The sequence below is a fragment of the Schistocerca piceifrons genome, chromosome 6 (genome assembly GCF_021461385.2).
Source record: "Schistocerca piceifrons isolate TAMUIC-IGC-003096 chromosome 6, iqSchPice1.1, whole genome shotgun sequence".
NCBI lineage: Eukaryota > Metazoa > Arthropoda > Insecta > Orthoptera > Acrididae > Schistocerca > Schistocerca piceifrons.
Window position 1 is genome coordinate 196,650,087 of NC_060143.1, and position 26,978 is coordinate 196,677,064.

Sequence of the window (26,978 nt, forward strand, 5' to 3'; positions counted from 1 at the left end):
ATCTACCTTTTACCGCTCCCCTACAGACAGGGTATTCACCAAAGGTTTTGCACTCCACATATCCTAATACATTGCCTACGTATGGACCAGGCGCACAATTACAACTTTAACATCTTACAACAGTTTCAACGTTTCTTACATTTCCATTTTGTTATAATATTGCTTGCAATTTAACATAAACATTAATATTCTCATCGAAAATTGTTTACAGTTCCTTTAACATAATGGCATGAAACAAAAAAGAAATGAAATCAGAACATCGATTATACTAATTTATCGAAAAACAGAAGCAAAAATTATTATATGTACAATAGTATAACGTTGTTGTTGTTACAAGCCTTAAAGAACATCTGGGAGGAGAGGCATTTTTCAACGATGAGATTGTTCACAAAGTACTTGTTGATTGGCTCCGTGGCCAAAAAGGAGATTTCTATAGTCCAGAAACTGAACGATTTGTATAACGTACGATCATTGTTTTACAGTGTCTTAGTCTACGTTGAAAAGTAGTGTCCTGTATCTGCGCCACTTTGAAGTGCAGTGCAGCGTTCAATAAAAGTTAGTTGGCCTGGCGTAATAATATGTAACTTACTTGTAACCCATGATGAACCGAGCAAGAGGGACATAAAAAGCGGATTAGCACAGGCAAAAAGGGCATTCCTGGCCAAGAGAAGTCTACTAGTGTCAAACATAGGCCTTAAATTGTGGAATAAATTTCTAATAATGTACGTTTGGAGCACAGCATTTTATGATAGTGAATAATGGACTGTCGGAAAGCGGAACATAAGACAATCGAAGCATTTGAGATGTGGTGCTTCAGAGGAATGTTGAAAATTACGTGAACTGATAAGGTAAGGAATGAGGAGGTTCTGTGCAGAATCTGCGACGAGAGGAACATATGGAGAACTCTGACGAGATGAAGGGACAGGATGATAGGACATCTGTTATGACATCGTGGAATAATTTCCATGGTACTAGAGGAAACTTCAGAGCGTAAAAACTGTGAAGAAAGACAGAGACTGGGACACATACAGCAAATAATTGAGGACGTAGGTTACAAGTGTTATTTTGAGATGAAAAGGTTGGCACAGGAGAGGAATTCCTGGTGCGCCGCACCAAACCAATCTGGAGCCTGAAGTACTCTCATGCATACAGTCGGTGTTTTTTATTTTAATTGTGGACATTGTTCCAGCGAGGAATCACATTTAACTTTAGAAAATGTCTTTTATTACAGTCTGCTTTCGCACATGTTTCACAATGATGACCGTTTACACTCAGTTCAGAATATCTCCAGAAATATGTGGACGCTATGTACAGCACCTAAACTGCTGGTTGCCCTGCAGTGACCTGTGGCCTAAAGGAGTTCTGTAACCGAACGACAGCAGCTACGATTGGGCAAAAGTGCAATAACAGACGATAATAAAAACATTTTAATGATTCAGTTGTTTTCCACTTGATAGTATACCAAGCCTTCATACATTCATTTTGGATAAAATAATTTTGGGTATTGGGCTGCATCACTGAAATTACTAACAGCTAAATTTCCGACGTTTCGGTCGACTTGCTGCGATCCTCTCCAGGGCGGTTCACACACTCATGTTTCTTCAATGAAATGATCCCCTCAGATTTGAATGTAACTGCCCTTTTCTCTGAAGCTTCACCCACACATGGTTCTGCACATGTATTGAACACAACTCCTTCTCTCCATCTCTTTGTACACCCCTTCCCCCATCTGTTTGTCCACTTCACACTCCCACCTCTATCTGCTTACCTATTCTCTACACTCCTCTCTCTCTACATCTTCTCCTCCCCCTCTCTTTGTCCGTTTCCTCCAACATCTCTCTGACTATACGTTCCACTCCCACCCTCTGACCACATGCTTCTCCTTCTCTGTCTTTACTTCTCTGCCTCTCCCTCTTCCTCTTACTCCTGCCAACTACCCCTTAAAGCCTTCCACCTCCCTCAACCATCTTCCCCTTCCTCCCTTATCTCTGTCCATTTCCTCCTTTCCCTTGCTCAGTCCACGCCCTCCTCTGCTCATCTCAGTCTGTTGCTAGCTGTGCTCAACAGCATGTGTAGCCCCTGCAATACAGTTCAATAAAGCAGTTTGACGGTGTTCTCACAACACACCTGCTTTGCTAGGCAGGCTACACATCAGGGGTCTGAAAATCATTTATTTGCGCCTGACACACAGGCTGCCATGCAAATCGGATTGATAAAGCACGCCAGTACTACTCCAACACAAACACACCAGTCATGCAGGGCAGCCTAAACTTTGGGGTGTGGGAAACTGTTTCTTCCCCTTGACATGTAGGCGAAGCTACTTGACTGGCAGGCTCATACTGTTCGCACGCAATATGCCTGTTTGGCAGGGCAGCCATCTGCCAGGGGATGTAGAAAACACTTTTTTGCCTGTTTCTCGACTCCTATTGGAGCTAGGAGGTTATAAACCCCACAGTGCTGATATTTGTTCGGCCTGCTGTTTCTGTGCCAAGTTCAGTTGAAATCAATACTGGGGTTTGAGAGGAGACACTGGGCAACACTCATACATTATATTTTCAACATTTTGCGGCCCTGTCAGCACTTGTATAAATATTAATTTTAATTTTAAGAATCAACAACCTCAGTTGCACCGTTTACCTAGAATTTACCTAGGTTTCAGTTGGGATAACCTAACCTTCATCAGAATAACAGTAACTACCGTTTGTCCATGGTGGACATCGTCAAGCTAAAACTACAAATCCATAAATTGTCATCAGACTGTAAGAACTTATCTGAAACTGCCTCGACCCCACTTCGCGACCACATTTTATGGATTTGTTGTTTTAGCTTGACGATGTCCACTATGGACAAACGGTAGTTACTGTCGTTCTGAAGAAGGTTGGATTATCCTGACAGAAACCTAGGTAAATTCTAGGTTAACGGTGCAACTGAGGCTGTTGATTATTAAAATTAAAATACTTACATTATACTTTATATAGTTAACAGATTAATTGGCAGGGATAAATACTGCTGCAAAAAATGGTGGAGCATGTCTTGCACCAAAACATATTTCTTCCAGGTCAGTAAATTTGGTATAATTGTGTCGTTTATTATGGGGAAGCAAATGTTTGTCCACAATAAGAAGTCTAAACATGCAAAAATAAAAATATCATGAAACTGTTTTGTTACAGGTTTGGCGTTACTCATACCAGGCGAGCTACCAGGTGTATGAGGTGGAGGCTCAGTAAGTACACATGAACTGTCTCGCTATTTACTCTCTCTCCTGTCTTACAAAGTGTGTTCCAAATAGGTGTAGCTAAAATTGTAATTTTTTCTGCGTCTTGTTTTGACCTACCACCTAACATCCTTTAGTGAGACAGTATCACATTTGGATACAATCGGAACTTAACAACACTTGAAAAACAATAAAGAATTAATACAGAGCGAAGAGATTGTTAAATATCTGCATGACTTAATATGGCAAAAGAATAAAAAAATTACTAGTAAAGCAAACCACTGCTTAATGTTATAATAAAATAACGATAATAAATAATATTTAACGTAGTGCCTATGGAACTAGACCATCAAAAACTGGTCTTGAAACAGTCTAAGTAGTCTTTTGTTTATACCTGCTGAATGCTTTTGGTTAAACCATATTCGAACTTACTTGTAAATAAAGGAATACAAAGGTCTATTAAAATGTTTGTAAATTACTGTACTGCAAGAAACATCAATGCATAGAGCAGCCTTCAGTCTCCATGGTAAGATTGCAGCATCGATAGAAATGAGAGGTTCTATTTTAGACTAAGTGCTACTCAACTGTATAAAGTAAACTGTTTGTTTACTTGACATATCAATTAGATAAACTTTCCTCAAAATTACAAGTGAAACATTAATCGTAAATTTTGTCTCACACACGTCGGACATTCCCACTATAAAAAACTAACCAAAAATCGATTGCTAAAATGTGTGTCATATACGAATCTGCACTATTTTTCCACCAACTTTCACGTGGTGCTCTTTTGTTTTCGGCTAGACTACTTACTTTGAAATTTATTGAAGAATTTTCGGGTTTATTCAACAAAATTAGTATAACCTTAATTACATTTATGGGTTCTTCTGTCACTTAATGGTAGCATAAACTCGTATCTAACGTTAAGCTGCGTTTTTGTTCTACTAATATTTGTCGTTTTTGTTCTACTAATATTTGTTGATTTGTAACCGGTTTTTGGGTTATTGGGTCTTCATCACGAGACAACTGACTAGCGTCTATAAGAGACAATAGTATGTAGGAAACCAAACATAAGAAACAAAGATACTATCAATAGAGACAGACCATTTGATCACGACGTTAGATGAAGAATGTCAAACTGAGCGTTCATTGTTCGTGTTATGAACCAAACATGTTAAATTACCATTTACAAGATCAATGGTATCAAACACTGCATATAACAAAAATACACAATATGCAAGTTTCATGGTTATGATACTAAAGCTTCTATGGGAAAAAAGTAAGGTGTAATAATGATTATATTATTGTGGTAGAGGTTTGCCCAAATGAATGTAATGATTGTGATCGAGGTCAAGCTGGTCCATTTGATCGTGTACTATGTGATCAAAAGTATCCGGACACGTAGTTGAAAATGACTTACAAGTTCGTGGCGTCTTCCATCGGTAATGCTGGAATTCAGGAAGGTGTTGGCCTACCCTTAGGCTTCGTGACAGCTTCCACTCTCGCAGGCATACGTTCAGTCAGGTGCTGGAAGGTTTCTTGGGGAAAGGCAGCCCATTCATCACGGAGCGCTGCACTGAGGACCGGTATCGATGTCGATCGGTGAGGCCCGGCACGAAGTCGGCGTTCCAAAACGGTGTTCTATAGGATTCAGAGCAGGACTCTGTGCAGGCCAGTCCATTATAGGGATGTTATTGTCGTGTAACCACTCCGCCACAGGCCTTGCATTATGAACAGGTGCTCGATCGTGTTGAAAGATGAAATCGCCATCCCCGAGTTGCTCTCCAACAGTGGAGAGCAAGATGGTGCTTAAAACATCAATGTAGGTCTGTTTTGTGATAGTGTCACGCAAAACAACAAGGGGTGCAAGCTACCCCTCCATGAATAACCCTACCACACCGTAACACCACCGCCTCCGAATTTTACTGGTGGCGCTACAAACGCTGGCAGATGACGTTCACCGGGTATTCGCCTTACCCACACCCTGCCACCGGATCGCCACATTGTGTACCGTGATTCTTCACTCCACACAACGTTTTTCTACTGTTCAGTCGTCCAGTGTTTACGATCTTTACACCAAGTGAGGCGTCGTTTGGCATTTACCGGCGTGTTTTGTGGCTTATGAGCAGCCGTTCGACCATGAAATCCAAGTTTTCTCACCTCCCGCCTAACTGTCATAGTACTTGCAGTGGATCCTGATGCAGTTTGGAGTTCCTGTGTGATAGTCTGGATAGATGTCTGCCTATTACGCATAACGATCCTCTTGAACTGTCGGTGGTCTCTGTCAGCCAACAGACGAGGTCGACCTGTTCGGTTTTGTGCCGTACGTGTCCCTTTACATTTCCACTTCAATATCACATCGGAAACAGTGGACCTATGCATGTTTAGGAGTGTGGAAATCTCGCCTACAGACGTATAACACAAGTGACACCCTATCACCTGACCACGTTCGAAGTCCGTGAGCTCCGCGGAGCGCCCCATTCTGCTCTCTCACGATGTCTAATGACTACTGAGGTCACTGATATGGAGTACCTGGGAGCAGGTGGTAGCACAATGCATCTAATATGTAAAACGTATGTTTTTGGGGGTAACCAGATATTTTTGATCACATAGTGTATGAAGCTTAAGAACAAGGATGTGCTTAGTTGTCACTGATCTCTCAGTAATATCTGGGTCTTTTGTACTAAGTGCTTGTTCACATCAAGTGCTTCTAACAGGCTAAGTTTTTTTCCTTTCTTGGTCATTCTGTGTCGACTTTGTGTCTGTCACCCTTCTTGAGCAACTGTTCAGCAGAAGCTTAATCTGGCTTACATAATCTCTGGATACGTTCATTTCGCTGTCAGTCCGTCATACTTAAAGCTTGTTTCGTGTCCACAATGTGGCCCTTTCCAACTTCTGCCAGATGCTGACAATGCTGTTTCCCACAAGTGTGCGGCATCTCTGCGTCCTTCACAGCGACCACTCAACAGCTGACGCTGTTACCCTTACAGGCGTGCTTACTACATTAAACAATAGCAACACTAATGCAGTCTCATATGGGGTTTACCTGTCGCAGTGAATTGCAGCTATAATCATTTACTAACCTGCCGACGGTTTGCAGGTGTTTGGGGTTACAGTTACATCCGACCATGTCTTCTGAATGATTCACTTTTATTAGCAGGCAGCGAATATTTTGTCTCATACCTAAATTAGATTAAATTGACCGGATCAAATAATATCGCTGCTCTGTCGTTGTCTGGCAACACTTTGTTTGTTGCAACCAGATGAAGTGTTTAGAAGTTGCTCTATTTTAATTGTTGCAGTTTGTCCAACCTTCTCTGTACATACTATGTGCTAGCAGATATTTTTATTTGTGACTGAGCACAGTGTACTTAACAACATTACAGCAGTATTAACTTCATTTGCAGACTAATACTTATAGCCAATACGAGTAGAATATTTTTAGGTTGGTTAGCACCTCCAAGCACATGTGGCAAAAGCAAGCCATTGATGCATGCATGAAACGTCATATAGTAAATTATGTGACATGTTTGTGAAAAGACGGTTATATGCTAAGAAAAAACAACTAACAACTGAAGTGGGTACATATTAAGGTACCAATGTTCATAATATCTGCACTTACATCCCTAACGCCCTGTATAATGGATGTGATTATTTCATTGTGGTAACTATGAAATCATTTGTAATCATTGCCATTTCTCGACACGCCTGTAAGGTCCAGTGCAACCGTTGTTGCTGTCTGTCCATCCATCTTGTAGTAACCCTTCATACATGCTGACCAGCTTACTTGGTATGTACAGCCATCCACCAATGGACTGCGACTCTGTAGGCATGGGTTGTGCCTATAAAGCGATAACTAGTGCTTCCGCCACCTCTCTGGAGTGCATGTACACTATCTGATTAAAATTACCCTGATGTCTATCAGTGTGCATTAATACGGAGTATGTCCACACTTAACCTTCACAGCAGCTTGAATTCTGCTGGAGTCTCTTCCAATACCTAGACGCTGACGTATGGAGTGAAATCGACGTTCTAGTTCATCCCAAATGTGTTCCATTGGGTTTAGGTCGGAACTCTGCACAGGCTAGTCAATCTCAGGAATGATATTATCCAGAAACCATTCCCTCTCAAGTACTTATGACAGGGTGCGCTGTCATGCTGATCCAGAAAATCATCGTACCCGAAATGTTCCTCAACTGTAGGTAGTATGCAATGCTGTAAAACGTTTTCATGCTTTTCGACAAATACCGTTTTCTTAATAGCAATAAGAAGACCACACGCTAACCACAGAGAGCGATCCCATGCCGTAAGACTATCTCCACTGCACTTCACTGTTGGCACTACATATGCTGGTAGGTAACGTTCTCCAGGAAATCGCTAAATCAAACCCTTGTCCTTGATTCCCACGAGGCATAGCGTGATTCGTCACTGCAGATCACTCGTTTCCGGTAGCGTCAGTCTTTACACCATCTCAACTAGCATTTAGCATTACGTACATACATATGTAGCGTATGAGGAACCGCACGACCATTTCCATTCTGAACTCCCTTGCACATTGCTTCCTCCTTGCAGTTGTGCCTTGAGAATGGCAGGGTGTGCTACGGCGGTGGTCGACGACGTCACCCGGCAGTAAACCCGTAAGTTATTTAAACAACATTCAAGTAACTTCCTTTCTAGACGAAAATGTGCTCCGAACATGACGAGTTCTTCACTTCAAAACCACGTTATTTCTACAGTCGCGGCATCGAAATGTTACTCCAGAGAAGGGAAACCGTTGTAAATAGTGAAGGAGAATATATTATTGATGACTAAAGTCTCTGATATGAGTATCCGTTGAGTTTATTAAACTTACGGGAAAAAGTTACGAACTTATGCCCCATCCCGATACTTAAGTGGAATATGATGCAGTAGGACTGTAGAATACCATGCTTGCTAGGGGTGGGGGTGATATCAGACAATTGCAGCTAGGCAGGAGGAAGTGAAATGGAATCGTTGTGGGAGTAGAGCTGTGTGGTGGTGGCGCGTAAGTGAAATACACTACTGGCCATTAAAACTGCTACACCAAGAAGAAATGCAGATGATAAACGGGTATTCATTGGACAAATATATTATACTAGAACTGACATGTGATTACATTTTCACGCAATTTGGGTGCATACATCCTGAGAAATCAATACCCAAACGACCAGCTCTGGCCGTAATAACGGCTTTGATACGCCTGAGCATTGAGTCAAACAGAGCTTGGATGGCGTGTACAGGTACAGCTGCCCATGCAACTTCAACACGATACCACAGTACATCAACAGTAGTGACTGGCGTATTGTGACCAGCCAGTTGCTCGGCCACCATTGCCCAGACGTTTTCAATTGGTGAGAGATCTGGAGAATGTGCTGTCCAGGGCAGCAGTCGAACATTTTCTGTATCCAGAAAAGCCCGTACAGGACCTGCAACATGCGGTCGTGCATTATCCTGCTGAAATGTAGGGTTTCGCAGGGATCGAATGAAGGGTAGAGCCACGGGTCGTAACACATCTGAAATGTAACGTCCACTGTTCAAAGTGCCGTCAATGCGAACAAGAGGTGACCGAGACGTGTAACCAATGGCACCCCATACCATCACGTCGGGTGATACGCCAGTATGGCGATGACGAATACACGCTTCCAATGTGCGTTCGCCGCGATGTTGCCAAACACAGATGCGACCATCACGATGCTGTAAACAGAACCTGGATTCCTCCGAAAAAATGACCTTTGCCATTCGTGCACCCAGGTTCGTCGTCGAGTACACCATCGTAGGCGCTCCTGTCTGTGATGCAGAGTCAAGGGTAACCGCAGCCATGGTCTCCGAGGTGATAGTCCATGCTGCTGCAAACGTCGTCGATCTGTTCGCGCAGATGGTTGTTGTCTTGCAAACGACCCCATATGTTGACTCAGGGATCGAGACGTGGCTGCACGATCCGTTACAGCCAAGCGGATAAGATGCCTGTCATCTCGACTGCTAGTGATACGAGGCCGTTGGGATCCAGCACGGCGTTCCGTATTACCCTCCTGAACCCACCAATTCCATATTCTGCTAACAGTCATTGGATCTCGACCAACGCGAACAGCAATGTCGCGATACGATAAACCGCAATCGCGATAGGCTACAATCCGACCTTTATCAAAGTCGGAAACGTGATGGTACGCTTTTCTCCTCCTTACACGAGGCATCAAAACAACGTTTCACCAGGCAACTCCGGTCAACTGCTGTTTGTGTATGAGAAATCGGTTGGAAACTTTCCTCATGTCAGCACGTTGTAGGTGTCGCCACCGGCGCCAACCTTGTGTGAATGCTCTGAAAAGTTAATCATTTGCATATCACAGCATCTTCTTCCTGTCGGTTAAATTTCGCGTCAGTAGCACGTCATCTTCGTGGTGTAGCAATTTTAATGACCAGTAGTGTATGTACGCAGATGCTTATCGCAACCTTTCTTTTTACTTGGGGTCCGGATCAGTTTTTACGAGAGAAACGCAGTGGAGGGCTGTGGCTGTAAAATTCAGCGATGCGCCGCTGCCGGCCACGCGTCGCTCCTCATTAAGCGCCTGCCTGCACTCCACAGCAGACAGCGGACAGCCGCCTCACAGGCACACAGCCCGGGCCTGCTTTAATAATCCCCAGCTGCGCACCGCGGACGCCGGCAGATTCTATAGGTAGCCAGCGCGCGCTACAGGCCCGCCAGCAACAGCACTCACGTTCGTCATTTTCTGGCTTCATACGAGAGTACGGCAGCTGCAGCGGCGACCTATGTGCAAAAGAATTTCTTCTGAGAGATATGAAACGTCACACAACAAATGTTTTAAAATGTTGTACATGGTTGGAGCAGCAACCGTAGAACATTATCTTCGTGAAGATATAATAAGCATCCAATCAGATGTTCATGGAAGCAAAAATTATTCAAACTTACTGGGTTACAAGTTGTAGCGTCTAACAACCCTACCACAACAAAGGTCAAAAATTAATTACGATTGTAGTGTTGCTCACGCTGCTAAATATTGGATTTTCGGGCAACAACAAAGTTATATTATGTGGCAGGTGTCATTAGAGCACAGATAATAGAGTCATTTCTTGAAATAATGGATAAACTAGGGACTCATATTTTCGTGTTTCCCACAATGGTCTCGTGGTGAACTCATGGCTCAATCGTCGAAAATCTACGTAGTGATGATTCCAAGCTCGGATGCAAAGAGGCCTAGGTGATATTCTGCGATATTCAAAAGTTTTCTAGATGCATTTCATAAACCATTCTTGAAGATTAAACTTTTGCGAGTTAGAACAATGGTGATGTAAAAAGTAATCAGCACTCCGAATTTACGTTACACTTCTTTTTTATTACTTTTGTTGCAACATCACTTCACAACATAAAACATACTTGAAAATATCTTCCTTACTGTTAAAGTTCACATTTCATAAACTGACTACAATTTGCGACTTTTCAACATGACAATCAAGACGTGACTCTCTAATAACCGCTTGACAAGTACGTCAAAGATCATAGTGACAAAAGAAAGAGTACACATAAGAATAATATCATTGCAATATAAACATATCGATGTATCAAAGTACCTCTACATTAATGAAATCAAATCCGAATGTTGTCACAGAAATATGTTGACTATTTTACAGAAACACAGTAGAATATTGCTGGTATCGAGAGGTTGAGGTGAGGTGCCATAATGGTTTCGTAATTCAAGTACCATTACAGGCGGAAGTACCTTAAAAATAGCCAAAAGGCGTCAGTAAAATATAACATTTCATCTCCATAATATTAAAAACATGCCCAAGATGGTGGTCGTTATTGAGTAATTCGTCACCAATACACAGCTCATTCACTACCGTCGTGTACGTAACGTTTGAGCTAAAGAAAACTTTTGCCGAGAGATGGCACTAGTAGCATACGCGAGGATGATGTGCATTAGTGAATTAACGTTATCATGCTAAACTTTTTTGTATTATTAAATTATTACAATAAAAATCAGATCATTTTTAACTATTAGAAACAATTATTGTAGTAAAAACAAATTACATGCACAATGAGATAGCGTAAATACTATACAATACAATTTTTGTTCCCTTCTATTACACTACCACTAACTCATCCTTCCCCCGATTCCTTAAAGAATCCAACTCCCACGTATAAAACAGCTGCAAACGTCTGATTAGTAACAGGTTAAACATTTGGCGTTAAGCGAGAAAAAGCTTAGAAAAGATCTGAGAGTGTTTAAGGTTTGCTGGAAGTTGCTAAGTGCTCTCATTATCAAACACTGTATGAGTATAGTCTGGGCAATTGGCGCTCCATTTTAAGCAAAAGGTATTTTCCCACGCATCTCAACGTTTATGACGTCATTTCTCCAGAATTACGTGTCGTGCAACTACATAATTTTGCAGGAGCATTCAGTAATACGTATGGGTAGAATAAAACTGTGTGCCGGACCGAGACTCTTGCCTCTCGCGGGCAAGTGCTCTACCAACTGAACTACCCAAGCACGACTCACGCCCCGTCCTCACAGCTTTAATTCCGCCAGTACCTCGTCTCCTACCTTCCAAACTTCACAGAAGCTCTCCTGCGAACCTTGGAGAACCAGCACTCCTGGAAGAAAGATTATTGCGGAGACATGGCTTCGTATCAGCGCACACTTGGCTGTAAGTGAAAATGTCATTCTACGTATGGATACAGCCTGCGAAATGTGTTGCGGATAGTTAGTAGCAAAGATGAAATAAATTCAAACGTCATGCCTGTTGCTGAAGTTTTACTGCATGAACAGCGAAACTGTAGTTAGCAATTAATTTTTTTTCCTTCGTGGGGATGAAGGGCAGGGGCTCAGGGTAAGTGTCGTAAGGGTTTCAAATTATTTGCGAAGTTTGCTGAAAGTCGATAGGTGCTCTCCTTCTCAAATACTGGATGAATATAGTCAGGGTAATTTACGCGCCAAGAGTTATTCTGCCTCAGAAGATATACACAGTTTCTAACTTCAATACTGGTGGTACTGTATCACACCTTTATCATAAGATTATACCTCTTAATGAGTAAGTTACGACAGCACTTTAAATTTTTAAGTGGCGTCAGTAATTGTGGCGTGCTTACTGTAAGACCTTCGGTACACACACCGTCAGATTATTTGACTTGTCGCTCTAACGAAGTAGGCGAGTGTCAGCAATATGTCTTGTGGTCTTATCGTGGCGTGTTTATCTTCTGCCGTTAGGTCAGACGATAGAAATGCCACTTGCACGCTCAGAGTAGCAGATTGACAGTGACCTACTTTAAACAGAACTTGATTAATTTTCACACACATTTATTAAAATAGTAACAAGCATAAACCTACATAACTTGATTCTGGATGCTATTTACAATTGACAATCTGAAGTTCCTTTGGTCTTGGTACGTTAATCTTATTCTCACATTTCTCTGATACTTGACAAAGTGTCTATACATTTCTCTTCATGCCTATGTACAGGAATATGATAATCTTATTAGGCGCAGACTGAAACTTGACTATAGACTGGTACAGACTAATGCAGACTGGTACAGACTGGTGCAGACAAATGCAGACTGACTAATCGGAGGTCTGTACACTCGTTATAATACCTCGCGCGTTCAGGTATCACTGTGCGAGTGTGATCCGCGAGGAGAATAGGTTCTATGTTAGCAGCAATCTCATTGGCTGCGTTACATATTAACACGCAGATCGGCGGAAGCAGAATTTGGTCCGTCTCTAAGGCAGCGCCATCTCGTAGTGCGGAGACGGACGAGCGCTGCGCCTGCGCAGTTGTGCTTAGCGGGGTGCGCTCTAGTGGGAAAGTTGTGTATGCGCTGACTACGCAGAACTATGTACACAACAATAATATTATATGAAATACTGAAGATCAAATGTTTGTTGCCCTTGAAAGCCGTGAGATAGGCAACCTGCAACTTTTGAAGTGCACCGCGAACCTGGTTAGCGGTTTAGTGATGCAGACTCTACTTAGATCTTTACAACAACAATTATGCAAAGAAGGGAAATCTGAAAAGTGAAAGGAATATACATGCACTACCACAAAAAGTATGTTTGAAAAGACGACATCGGTTTTTGTCCTATGTCGGCATATACCACCTGAGGTATAGTAGATGTACTGATAATGATTTCAACGTCGTCCGCCAACAGACAGAGTATTGGCACAGCTACCAGAGCGCCATCTGTGTCGAACCACTAATGGGGAATGCTCACAGTGCGGTGCAAAAGTGTGAAACAGGTAGGCAACCGTGCCGTGGAGACACACTAGTGCCTCCTACAGCCAGCTGAGCGAGTTTGGAAGGGGTCAGTCTGTGGCCTTCCGAGTGGCGGGATAGTCATTTCGGAGAATCGCCACAAAGTTGGACGTACTGCGTCGATTGTGCAACGACGCCGGTATCAATGGTCAAGTGAACATTCTCACGCGCGCAGACGAGGTTCTGGACGTCCACGTAGCACAGACTCCCGCCAGGATTGTCGTTTTATAAGTGCAGCATTGGCAGATCGTACATCTACCGCAGACAGATCAGAGGGCTTGTGAGTCAGGACGTTTCAAGACGAACTGCTGCGAAGCAGTTATTTGCACTGGAACTACGGGTACACAGACCTCTAGACCGTCTTCCAGTCAAGCCACAGCATCAACGTGCACGGCTCGACTTGTGCCGCCAGAGAGGGTCACTTGGAACTTGGAATGTCGCGCCGTGGTCTTGAGTGATGAAAGCAGATTCTGCCTGCGCGCAAGTAATGGTCGTTTGCGTGTCCTACATTGACCTGGTGCGCACTGTCTCGTAGAGTACACTCGTCCAAGCCCCACCGAGGCTTTATGGTCTGGGGTGCGATAAGCTACAACTCTCGTTCACCTTAGGTGTATCTGGAGGGGAAGCTAACCAGCGTTAGATACGTGCAGAATGTCGTTCGACCCGTTCTTTTGCCGTTCTTGCAACAGGAGTGTGATGTGTTCTTCCAACAGGATAATGCTCGTCCACATACTGCACATGAACACAATGTGCCAATCTGTAACCATTAAAAAAAAACTCCTCGCATGGTTTGGTTACTTTCTGACACTGTATCTCGAAAATGATATCACTGTCTCGATGAAGCAGCACGCCGGAGTGTGTGCGTCGCCCATGCTTGTAATGAAAGCAACTGTGTTCGTTTACTGTCGATCTTCTTCACTTGCAAATGTAGCGACTGCACCACTCGATAACGCGATGCCTCCATTGACCTGAAATAACCAAAAGTCCCTTGCGTGTTCGCCACAGACCCTTCAGTTTACGCAAACTTGCTGACTCTAGTTCTTATGTCCGGTTTGAGAATGGCTATTCAAACGTTAACAAGTAGTGTCTTGAATCATCATTCCATCACCCAAGCCGGCCGGAGTGGCCGAGCGGTTCTAGGTGCTACAGTCTGGAACCGCGCGACCGCTACGGTCGCAGGTTCGAATCCTGCCTCGGGCATGGATGTGTATGATGTCCTTAGGTTAGTTAGGTTTAATTAGTTCTAAGTTCTAGGGGACTGATGACCAAAGTAGTTAAGTCCCATAGTGCTCAGAGCCATTTGAACCATTTGAACCATCACCCAAGCCGAGGCCACATTCTGAATTTTGCGAGGATATTAAGTTGTTAAGTATTATTCCGTCGTCAAGGCGTCGCTACGTTGCGTATTCAACAACTGCACGACGTAACTCCAGAGATAACATACCCTTGAACAATGTTCAGAATGCGTCGTAATTTTGGTGTAAAGTTATTGCTGTTCACATTTAAATTATCACTAATTTACTGGGCGCTTTTATGTTATCAGAATAATCAGTTAATTTCAAGAATACACTTTAAATGTCCATGAAATGATGTAGGCGACACGGAGAGTTAAAGTTGAATTAAGGGGTATTGTTCTTCGCAATTATTGTCTGTCCCTAAGCTGAGCGCACACACCGATATGTCATTTAGGGAATTATGTCCATTAACATCAGTAATCCTGACTTTGACGATAACTTGTGACAATACGACGAATAATCTCTTCGTGATTGCCTTTAGTTGTGGCCTACTCAAGTCTAATAATCGAGTTTACGTCGGCGATCAGTCTCTTTCTGCGTCCTTTGAAGTTCGTGACTATTAAGTACCACGAAGGCTAAGTTCCACCACAAATCAGTAATCACACGATTCACTTTTCAGTCACATGCATCAAAACTCGTTATATGTCTAGCGGTAAAGAAGATCCTACTTTAGTCCGACTTCTGACTGATACTTCCAGTCTACAGGGTGGTCCATTGATAGTTACCGGGCCATATATCTCACGAAATAAGCATCAAACGAAAAAACTACAAAGAACGAAACCTGTCTAGCTTGAAGGGGGAAACCAGATGGCGCTATGGTTGGCTCGCTAGATGGCGCTGCCATAGGTCAAACGGATATCAACTGCGTTTCTTTAAATAGGAACCCCATTTTTAATACATATTCGTGTAGTACGTAAAGAAATATGAATGTTTTAGTTGGACCACTTTTTTCGCTTTGTGATAGATGGCGCTGTAATAATAAAAAACGTACAAGTACGTGGTATCACGTAACATTCCGCAGTGCGGGCGGTATTTGCTTCGTGATACATTGCCCGTGTTAAAATGGACCGTTTACCAATTGCGGAAAAGGTCGATATCGTGTTGATGTATGGATATTGTGATCAAAATGCCCAACGGGCGTGTGCTATGTATGCTGCTCGGTATCCTGGACGACATCATCCAAGTGTCTGGACCGTTTGCCAGACAGTTACGTTGTTTAAGGAAACAGGAAGTGTTCAGCCACATGTGAAACGTCAACCACGACCTGCAACAAATGATGATGTCGAAGCAGGTGTTTCAGCTGCTGTCGCGGCTAATCCGCACATCAGTAGCAGACAAACTGCGCGAGAATCGGGAATCTCAAAAACGTCGGTGTTGTGAATGCTACATCAACATCGATTGCACCCGTACCAAATTTCTATGCACCAGGAATTGCATGGCCACGACTTTGAACGTCGTGTACAGTTCTGTCACGGGGCACAAGAGAAATTACGGGACGACGACAGATTTTTTGCACGCGTTCTATTTAGAGGCGGAGCGTCATTCACCAACAACGGTAACGTAAACCAGCATAAATGCATTATTGGCCAACGGAAAATCCACGATGGCTGCGACAAGTGGAACATCAGCGACCTTGGCGAGTTAATGTATGGTGCGGCATTATGGAAGAAAGGATAAGTGGCCCCCATTTTATCGATGGCAATCTAAATGGTGCAATGTATGCTGATTTGCTACGTGGCGTTCTACCGATGTTACTACAAGATGTTTCACTACATGACAGAATGCCAATGTACTTCCTACATGATGGATGTCCGGCACATAACTCGCGCGCGTTTGAAGCGGAATTGAATAGCATATTTCATGACAGGTGGATTGGTCGTCGAAGCCCACACGTTCACCGGCTCTCACGTCCCCGGATTTCTTTCTGTGGGGAAAGTTGAAGGATATTTGCTATCGTGATCCACCGACAACACCTGACAACATGTGTCAGTGCATTGTCAAGGCATGTGCGAACATTACGGAAGGCGAACTACTCGCTGTTGAGAGGAATATCGTTACACGTATTGCCAAATGCATTGAGGTTGACGGACATCATTTTGAGCATTTATTGCATTAATGTGGTATTTGCAGGTAATCACGCTGTAACAGCATGCGCTCTCAGAAATGATATGTTCACAAAGGTACATATATCACATTGGAAGAACCGAAATAAAATGTTCAAACGTACCTACGTTCTATATTATAATTTAAAAAACCTACCTGTTACCAACGGTTCGTCTAAAATTGTGAGCCATATGTTTGTGACTATTACAGCGCCATCTATCACAAAGCGAAAAAAGTGGTCCAACTAAAACATTCATATTTCCTTAGGTACTACACGAATATATAATAAGAAATGGGGGTTCCTATTTTAAAAAAGGCAGTTGATATCCGTTTGACCTATGGCAGCGCCGTCTAGCGGGCCAACCACAGCGCCATCTGGTTCACCCTTCAAGCTAGACAAGTTTCGTTCTTTGTAGTTTTTTCGTTTGACGCTTATTTCGTGAGATATTTGGTCCGGTCACGATCAATGGACCACCCTGTATATCGTAAAACTTTAAACTTCAAGTCAGTTTTAAAACAATCTAGCAGCGCTTAACATACGTACTACTGTTGCAGAGTAGAAGAGAGAAATGATGTTAACATCTCCATTACTGACAAGGGAACCTCCCCATCGCACCCCCCTCAGATTTAATTATAAGTTGGCACAGTGGATAGGCCTTGAAAAACTGAACACAGATCAATTGAGAAAACAAGAAGAAGTTGTGTGGAACTATCAAAAAAATAAGCAAAATATACAAACTGAGTAGTCCATGCTCAACATAGGCAACATCAAGGAGAGTGTAAGCTCAGGAGCGCCGTGGTCCCGCGGTTAGTGTGATGAGCTGCAGAACGAGAGGTTCTTGGTTCAAGTCTTCCCTCGAGTGAAAAGTTTACTTTCTTTGTTTTCGCAAAGTTATGATCTGTACGTTCGTTCATTGACGTCTCTGTTCACTGTAATAAGTTTAGTGTCTGTGTTTTGCGACCGCACGGCAAAACCTTGCGATTAGTAGACGAAAGGACGTGCCTCTCCAATGGGAACCGAAAACATTTGATCGCAAGGTCATAGGTCAACCGAATCCTCCACAGGAAAACACGTCTGATATATTCTATTCGACACTGGTGACGGTATGTGCGTCACATGACAGGAGTATGTTGTCGACCCACCTAACTTGTACACTTGGCGAATGGGTAAAAAGATTCTTCCACCTTGCCCGATTTAGGTTTTCTTGTTGATGTGATAATCACACCCAAAAAAGTGATGAAAACATAAGAGTTTGTCACATTAACTGCAACAAATGAATGCAACAGTTTCACAGTCACACAGTTTTCCCTGTGCACTGTCAAAACATATGCTTTTAACGTTTTCAAATTTTTTCGTGTACCGACGGACGGACAGATAATAATTGCCTGAAAATAGAAACTTAAACTCTTCACGCGAGGGATGACTTGAACCAAGGACCTCTCGTTCCGCAGCTGCTCACGCTAACCACGGGACGACGGCGCTCGTGAGCTCACACTCTCCTTGATGTTGCCTATGTTGCGCATGAACTACTCAGTTTGTATATTTTGCTTATTTTTTCGTAGTTCCACACAACTTCTTCCTGTTTTCTCGACTGATCTGTGTTCAGTTTTTCAAGACCTATCCATTGTGCCAACTTATAACTATATCTGAGGGGGGTGCGATGGGGAGGTTCCCTTGTGAGTTACATTGTAGTCACGGCGAACTTACAGTTCGATGCGGGTATAACTCTCTTCTAGGATAAATGTTATTTTTAGTCGATTTATGGTCTGGGCTTTAACCTCCGTAAATAATAATTTTTGAATTCTTTCTTTAAAGTTTCTATTTTGTATCACATGGTATTCTCTCATTCAGTCATTTCTTTATGATAAGCATTAGTATTTATATAACATCCCTGTCAATCAAACTGACAAGAGTGTAAATTTTGTTGTCAGAGCTGCCGTCACTGCCAGGATGACTTATTTTGCTATTTCCTTTGCAACAAAAACGATGGTAATTATGTGTTCTATATTTTGGGTGTTACATGATGCAGATGTACACTACTGGCCATTAAAATTGCTACACCGCGAAGATGACATGCTACAGACGCGAAATTTAACCGGCAGGAATAAGATGCTGTGATATGCAAATGATTAGCTTTTCAGAGCATTCACACAAGGTTGGCGCCGGTGGCGACACCTACAGCGTTCTGACATGAGGAAAGTTTCGAACCGATTTCTCATACACAAACAGCAGTTGACCGGCGTTGCCTGGTGAAACGTTGTTGTGATGCCTCGTGTAAGGAGAGGAGATGCGTACCATCACGTTTCCGACTTTGATAAAGGTCGGATTGTAGCCTATCGCGATTGCGGTTTATCGTACCGCGACATTGCTGCTCGCGTTGGTCGAGATCCAATGACTGTTAGCAGAATATGGAATCGGTGGGTTCAGGAGGGTAATACGGAACACCTTGCTGGATAGCAACGGCCTCGTATCACAAGCAGTCGAGATGACAGGCATCTTATCCGCATGGCTGTAACGGGTCGTGCAGCCTCGTCTCGATCCCTGAGTCAACAGATGGGGACGTTTGCAAGAAAACAACCATCTGCACGAACAGTTCGACGACATTTGCAGCAGCATGGACTATCAGCTCGGAGAACATGGCTGCAGTTACCCTTGACGCTGCATCACAAACAGGAGCACCTGCGATGGTGTACCCAACGACGAACCTGGGTGCACGAATGGCAAAAAGTCATTTTTTCGGATGACTCCAGGTTCTGTTTACAGCATCATGATGGTCGCATCCGAGTTTGGTGACATCGCGGTGAACGCACATTGGAAGCGTGTATTCGTCATCGCCATATTGGCGTTTCACCGGGCGTGATGGTATGGGGTGCCATTGGTTACACGTCTCGGTCACCTCTTGCTCGCATTGACGGCACTTTGAACAGTGTACGTTACATTTGAGATGTCTTAGTAGCCGTGGCTCTACCGATCCCTGCGAAACCCTGCATTTCAGCAGGATAATGCACGACCGCATGTTGCAGGTCCTGTACGGGCCTTTCTGGACACAGAAAATGTTCGACTGCTGACCTGGCCAGCACATTCTCCAGATCTCTCACCAATTGAAAACGTCTGGTCAATGGCGGCGGAGCAACTGGCTCGTCACAATACGCCGGTCACTACTCTTGATGAACTGTGGTACCGTGTTGAAGCTGCATGGGCAGCTGTACCTGTACACGCCATCCAAGCTCTGTTTGACTCAATGCCCAGGCGTATCGAGGCCATTATTACTGCCAGAGGTGGTTGTTCTGGGTACTGATTTCTCAGGATCTGTGCACCCAAACTGTGTGAAAATGTAACCACATGTCAGTTCTAGTACAATATGTTTGTCCAATGAATACCCGTTTATTATCTGTATTTCTTGTTGGTGTAGCAATTTTAATGGCCAGTAGTGTAGGTGGGGGTGTACCAGGGCGGGCAGTGGGTGGAGCTGCGCGCTGTTGCAGGACCAAGTACCCGCTGTCGCCGGCGGGTCTGGACGGGTCGGTGCCGCGGCTGCAGCTGGCCGTGTGGGCGCCCGCCGGCTCTCGGCTCGCCTTCGTGCACGACAACGACCTCTACTACTGCGACGACCCCCGGCGTCGGCCGCCCCTCAGGCTCACCACGACCGGCGTGCCCGGCGTCCTCTTCAACGGCGTGCCCGACTGGCTGTACGAGGGTGAGCAGGCTCTTTTATCTTGGCGGCTCGCGCATGCCCGCCCAGACGCGGGAGATTGCTGCGTTGCCAGTTGCATACGACGCACCCGCCAAGAGAAGCAGCGCCATAATATAGTTCGCAAATTTACGTTTAGGGAGGAGCGCGCAGTTTATGAAGTAAAGCCACCACGGGCGCATTAACCTTTTCGTTGCTACAGAGACGTGCTCCCCGCATTCCGCGCTGTGCGCGATTTTGTCATCACTGCACTGCTCGCCTGTGCTGACACGTGGTGTTCCGACTGCTTTGACACACTTATCATTCGATTTCACAAGAACTATTTGGCACAAAAATTTGATTTTTATACGTCTTCTTGACTGATACCTTCCCCCCATAAATGACTTAATTTTGTTTCGATGTTCAACACAGTTATTGTGCAGCATTAGATGTAGTAAACCATGGCACGAAATTTTGAAGAGTTTGCAGAGGTATAAGTCCATAGCGTATACTTTCCGTATGGTCGATCTTAGTTGCCACAATGTTGAGAATGAAATGTGGAGAAGATACCTAAATTTCATATAAAATTTACTTTATAACAATATCTCATTTAATTTAAGTACCAGATAGGTGTCGTATATAATATTGAGAAATATTCCGTCTCTCGCGACTGTAATAAAAGTTTTATTTATACCAGAGTCATTTCGCTTTTTTCTAAAAAGTTCTACCGAGCGAGGTGGCGCAGTGGTTAAACACTAGACTCGCATTCGGTAGGACGACGGTTCAATCCCGCGTCTGGCCATCCTGATTTAGGTTTTCCGTGATTTCCCTAAATCGCTCCAGGCAAATGCCGGGATGGTTCCTTTCAAAGGGCACGGCCGACTTCCTTCCCCGTCCTTCCCTAATCCGATGAGACCGATGACCTCGCTGTCTGGTCTCCTTCCCCAAAACATCCCATCCCTAAAAAGTTCTGATTAAAACAAAGTTGGCGAAGTACACGAAACGGAATTCTGGACGTACTAAAACATAGAAACTAAAATATATTGTCAGTGAGGCGCAGCGCGCAAACAATTTGTGTTTGTCACAACGGACAGCAAATACTTGCCAAAACATAGATTAGTCGACGAAAACATTGAATATGATGATGTTGCCAAAGCAGCGAAGCAAAGAATTGCGTCAGACAGTCAAGTAGCTCGGCAACGTACGAGCCGAAATTCTGCTCTAAATAATACTTTTAATACTGTCCCAAAAGAATATATGTCAATACGAATAGTAAAACAGCGACTGCGGAAGAGAAGATATACAAACACAACAGATAACATGAATATTGTATGTGCGCCTTTTCATTCTTTTCAATTGCTGTGAAAAGAAATATTGGAGGACAAAATTAGAAAAATCGAAAACTTATTATGATTATAATGAAGAGAAAAAGCACTAGATATTTCAAAAAATTACATTCAAACGAATAAAATTCTTGAAGTAAGAAACTTCGACATCCTTTTTTTTAATAAAAAAAATATTAAGCTCTGAACAAGGTTTGATCATAGAACCTTTCGCTCTGTAGCCAAACACCTTAACCATTACGCTAACGCAGCTCATACTGTAGCAGAAATCATGGAGGACTCGAAACCATCACGCAAAAAACCGACAAACACGGTTGGTATGACTATGAATTTCTCACGTTTCGTTGAAGTTCAATAGGAAATCAACAATTACCGCTGTTCTTTACTGCGAAAAAGCGGTTCGTGAGAATGATACAAACACCTTTCCTTGCTATTGCCTGAATTAGGAAGCTTATTGCTTGTTTTGTTTAATTAATTAATAGAATATGAAGCAACTGATATAAAGAATGCTTTTTCCAAACTTTCTATAAAAGAAAGTCTGCTATCAAGACATTGCTTTTGTTCAATTACTTTATTTATGACTGAACGTTTCTAAAACTGAAAACACTCATATGTGCTCTGCACTGCAGTCGAGCTCTGGCAACGTCGTTCTCTGTTCATTGGCTGACTGTGTTTTGTGACGTCAGGTGCGCAGAACGAACCTAAACTCGGCCGCCGTCGTAAATGACACGCACTATAACAGTATACAATCTTTTGGCTAAGTAAAAACCTGCCACTCGAATGATAGCTACTTTGGAGTCACCGTACGAACTGTGCTGGCAGAACCAGTAGCGTAGGGGGAGCTCCTGGGTAAATATGAATCAACCAGTTCCTCCTTAGGCAGTCACTAGGTGCGCTTACACCATGCGCCTAGTTCTCATGCGCTTGTACACGTCCAGTCACATTAATGTGACCTGACCCGTGCGTGGTTCATGTTCCCGCCATCATGTACTTTACACCCTGTTTTTAACGTACATCCACCTCACTACGTTAATTTAAATTACTACTGGCACTCAGCTGCTGCTTTGCCTGACCGTGAGCGGCGTTAGCAGCGCGTATCGATATCCCAAAGAAAGCAGGTGTTGACAGATGTGAAAATTACCGAACTGTCAGTTTAATAAGTTACAGCTGCAAAATACTAACGCGAATTCTTTACAGACGAATGGAAAAACTGATAGAAGCCGACCTCGGGGAAGATCAGTTTGGAATCCGCAGAAATGTTGGAACACGTGAGGCAATACTGACCCTATGACTTGTCTTAGAAGAAAGATTAAGGAAAGGCAAACGTACGTTTCTAGCATTTGTAGAATTAGAGAAAGCTTTTGACAATGTTGATTGGAATACTCTCTTTCAAATTCTGAGGGGCAGGACTAAAATACAGGGAGCGAAACACTATTTACAATTTGTACGGAAAGCAGATGGCAGTTACAAGAGTCGAGGGGCATGAAAGGGAAGCAGTGGTTGGGAAGGGAGTGAGACAGGGTTGTAGCCTATCCCCGATGTTATTCAATCTGTATATTGAGCAAGCAGTAAAGGAAACAAAAGAAAAATTCGGAGTAGGTATTAAAATCCATGGAGAAGAAATAAAAACTTCGAGGTTCGCCGATGACATTGTAATTCTGTCAGAGACAGCAAAGGACCTGGTAGAGCAGTTGGACGGTATGGACAGTGTCTTGAAAGGAGGGTATAAGATGAACATAAACAAAAGCAAAACGAGGATAATGGAATGTAGTCGAATTAAGTCGGGTGATGCTGAGGGAATTAGATAAGGAAATGAGACACTTAAAGTAGTAAAGGAGTTTTGCTATTTGGGGAGCAAAATAACTGATGATGGTCGAAGTAGAGAGGATATAAAATGTAGACTGGCATTGGAAAGGAAAGCATTTTTCTGAAGAAGAGAAATTTGTTAACATCGAGTATAGATTTAAGTGTCAGGAAGTCGTTTCTGAAAGTATTTGTATGGAGTGTAGGCATGTATGGAAGTGAAACGTGGACGATAAATAGGTTAGACAAGAAGAGAATAGAAGCTTTCGAAATGTGGTGCTACAGGAGAATGCTGAAGATTAGATGGGTAGATCATGTAACTAATGAGGAGGTATTGAATAGAATTGGGGAGAAGAGGAGCTTGTGGCACAACTTGACGAGAAGAAGGGATCTGTTGGTAGGACATGTTCTGAGACATCGACGGATCACCAACTTAGTATTGGAGGGCAGCGTGGAGGGTAAAAATCGTAGAGGGAGAAAAAGACATGAATACACTAAGCAGATTCAGAAGGATGTAGGCTGCAGTAGGTACTGGGAGACGAAGAAGCTTGCACAGGATAGAGTAGCATGGAGAGGTGCATCAAACCAGTCTCAAGACTGAAGACCACAACAACAAACAACAACATCGATATATGCCCTCTCGTAGTATCTTTGCTCGACTGCTGTTCCTTCCCGGTCGTTGACTGTCATGAGGATTTCGGGTCGCGAGTTCGGGCGGCCAGTCAGTTGGAACGCGCCTGGAGCGTAGTCCGGACCTGCCGGTCGGGGAGTTGCAACGCTTCACTAGTGCAGTCGGGTTGGAGCAGCAGTGAGGTCTGCGTCGACACGGCTCGCCTGACCTTTGCTGCCACGCCATCACTTGAGCCGGGCCACGGTCTTGGTGGATGGCCGTCGGTCGTCCTACCGAACGACGCGTTTTGGCTCGCCGACCATTCGTGAGCCGGCTGTGTGTGTGTCTGCATCGACTCCCAATTCGTCTTCAAGCGTTCTTAGTTAATATTGGGTATCGTTCAGGTCTTCGTGCAAGTGTTTGTCAGGTTGTGTGTGCAGTTGGCGCTATTTCCACTGACGACGTTTTTAGATGTTGTCGGCATTCTGAGGGGAGTCGGTCGGTTGCTGCGGTGCAGTCGGATGGGTCCACTGGGGGTCCGTGCGCAGTGTTGGAGCGTATGTGGAGCTGTCCGATCGCTACGAGCTTCGTGGTTCACCGACCCAGGACGTCAAAGTTGAGTAGTGGTTTCATCTACCCACTTCACGTCCAACCATGTTGTGTGGTTCGTTTCGGTGGTTCGCTGTTGGGGAGGTTTTCCTGTGAGCAACACCGAGTGTTTCTGTTGCTGAAATTTAGCCGGCATGCGGTGCTATTAACTATATTGCTTGACTACAATTCAAGTGCACCAGCGGAATTTTCTGCCTTGTGGCCGTTAGTGTTTTGGTTACCTGCCCTGGCCACTGACATAAATTCAGGCACTGTTCCTTTTGGATGAAGTTAACTATATCAACCGTATTTCAAATTCAAGTGTACCAGCGGAATTTTCTGCCTTGTGGCCTTTAGTGTTCCGGTTACCTGCCCTGGCCACTAACGTAATTTCAGGCAGTGTCCTTTCCTCACCTGTTGTCGATAATCACGTTCGTAACTTTTGTGTTTGAGTTCTGAGTTCTCATGGGCGTTCATCCACTTAAATCCTTACTCTGAAAAAAAATTGCGGCCTTCTGCCTTTTAAAGGTTATGGTAATTTGTTTTAAAATCTTGAAAGCTTTATAGTGGGCCTTCAGCCGTTTGTATTGCATGTTGTTTATGTTTGTCTATTCACCCTTGCCTTCTTGAGGCTCTCAGCCTCGTTATATATATGAAATTGAAATAAGAACACCGTGAATTCATTGTCCCAGGAAGGGGAAACTTTATTGACACATTCCTGGGGTCAGATACATCACATGATCACACTGACAGAACCACAGGCACATAGACACAGGCAACAGAGCATGCACAATGTCGGCACTAGTACAGTGTATATCCACCTTTCGCAGCAATGCAGGCTGCTATTCTCCCATGGAGACGATCGTAGAGATGCTGGATGTAGTCCTGTGGAACGGCTTGCCATGCCATTTCCACCTGGCGCCTCAGTTGGACCAGCGTTCGTGCTGGACGTGCAGACCGCGTGAGACGACGCTTCATCCAGTCCCAAACATGCTCAATGGGGGACAGATCCGGAGATCTTGCTGGCCAGGGTAGTTGACTTACACCTTCTAGAGCACGTTGGGTGGCACGGGATACATGCGGACGTGCATTGTCCTGTTGGAACAGCAAGTTCCCTTGCCGGTCTAGGAATGGTAGAACGATGGGTTCGATGACGGTTTGGATGTACCGTGCACTATTCAGTGTCCTCTCGACGATCACCAGTGGTGTACAGCCAGTGTAGGAGATCGCTCCCCACACCATGATGCCGGGTGTTGGCCCTGTGTGCCTCGGTCGTATGCAGTCCTGATTGTGGCGCTCACCTGCACGGCGCCAAACACGCATACGACCATCATTGGCACCAAGGCAGAAGCGACTCTCATCGCTGAAGACGACACGTCTCCATTTGTCCCTCCATTCACTCCTGTCGCGACACCACTGGAGGCGGGCTGCACGATGTTGGGGCGTGAGCGGAAGACGGCCTAACGGTGTGCGGGACTGTAGCCTAGCTTCATGGAGACGGTTGCGAATGGTCCTCGCCGATACCCCAGGAGCAACAGTGTCCCTAATTTGCTGGAAAGTGGCGGTGCGGTCCCCTACGGCACTGCGTAGGATCCTACGGTCTTGGCGTGCATCCGTGCGTCGCTGCGGTCCGGTCCCAGGTCGACGGGCACGTGCACCTTGTAACGGAACTGAAATGATGGTGGGCTGACAGTAATTTGGAGCCCGCGCGTCGGAAACGGGCGCGCTGGTGTGAGACTGCCAGGGAGTGCACCCTGATGCCATCTATTGGCGAAACTGGGAATTAGCGCTGCCTGTCAGACAATGCACTAAGCTCTCGGAGTAAAATGTATTCTTTTTCTTGGTAATTATAAGCTATTACTGTATGATTTAATGTTATAAAGCGCTAGTAGTAAATTATTATGACTGGTATGAACTCCAGGGTAATAAATATAAATATTCTTAAATACTAAATGATTTCAGTGAAAAGGTGGTAGGGGAACGCCCCCACTCTTGGTGATACGAGCGTAGCTAGGGGTAGCTGGAGACACAGGGACTGAACAATGGAATGGCCTGGGGAGTGTTGACGTGAC

The 26,978-nt window shown here is 44.1% G+C and overlaps 1 protein-coding gene across 1 annotated transcript in view; it reads left to right on the plus strand.

Moving 5' to 3' along the window:
* LOC124802635 (inactive dipeptidyl peptidase 10-like) overlaps positions 1 to 26,978 on the plus strand; it is a 398,459-nt gene that overhangs the window by 193,008 nt on the left and 178,473 nt on the right. Inside the window, exons 5-6 of the mRNA XM_047263532.1 lie at positions 3,171 to 3,223; positions 20,378 to 20,589. Coding sequence (XP_047119488.1) covers positions 3,171 to 3,223; positions 20,378 to 20,589 — 265 coding nt within the window. The remainder of the gene's footprint in view (positions 1 to 3,170; positions 3,224 to 20,377; positions 20,590 to 26,978) is intronic.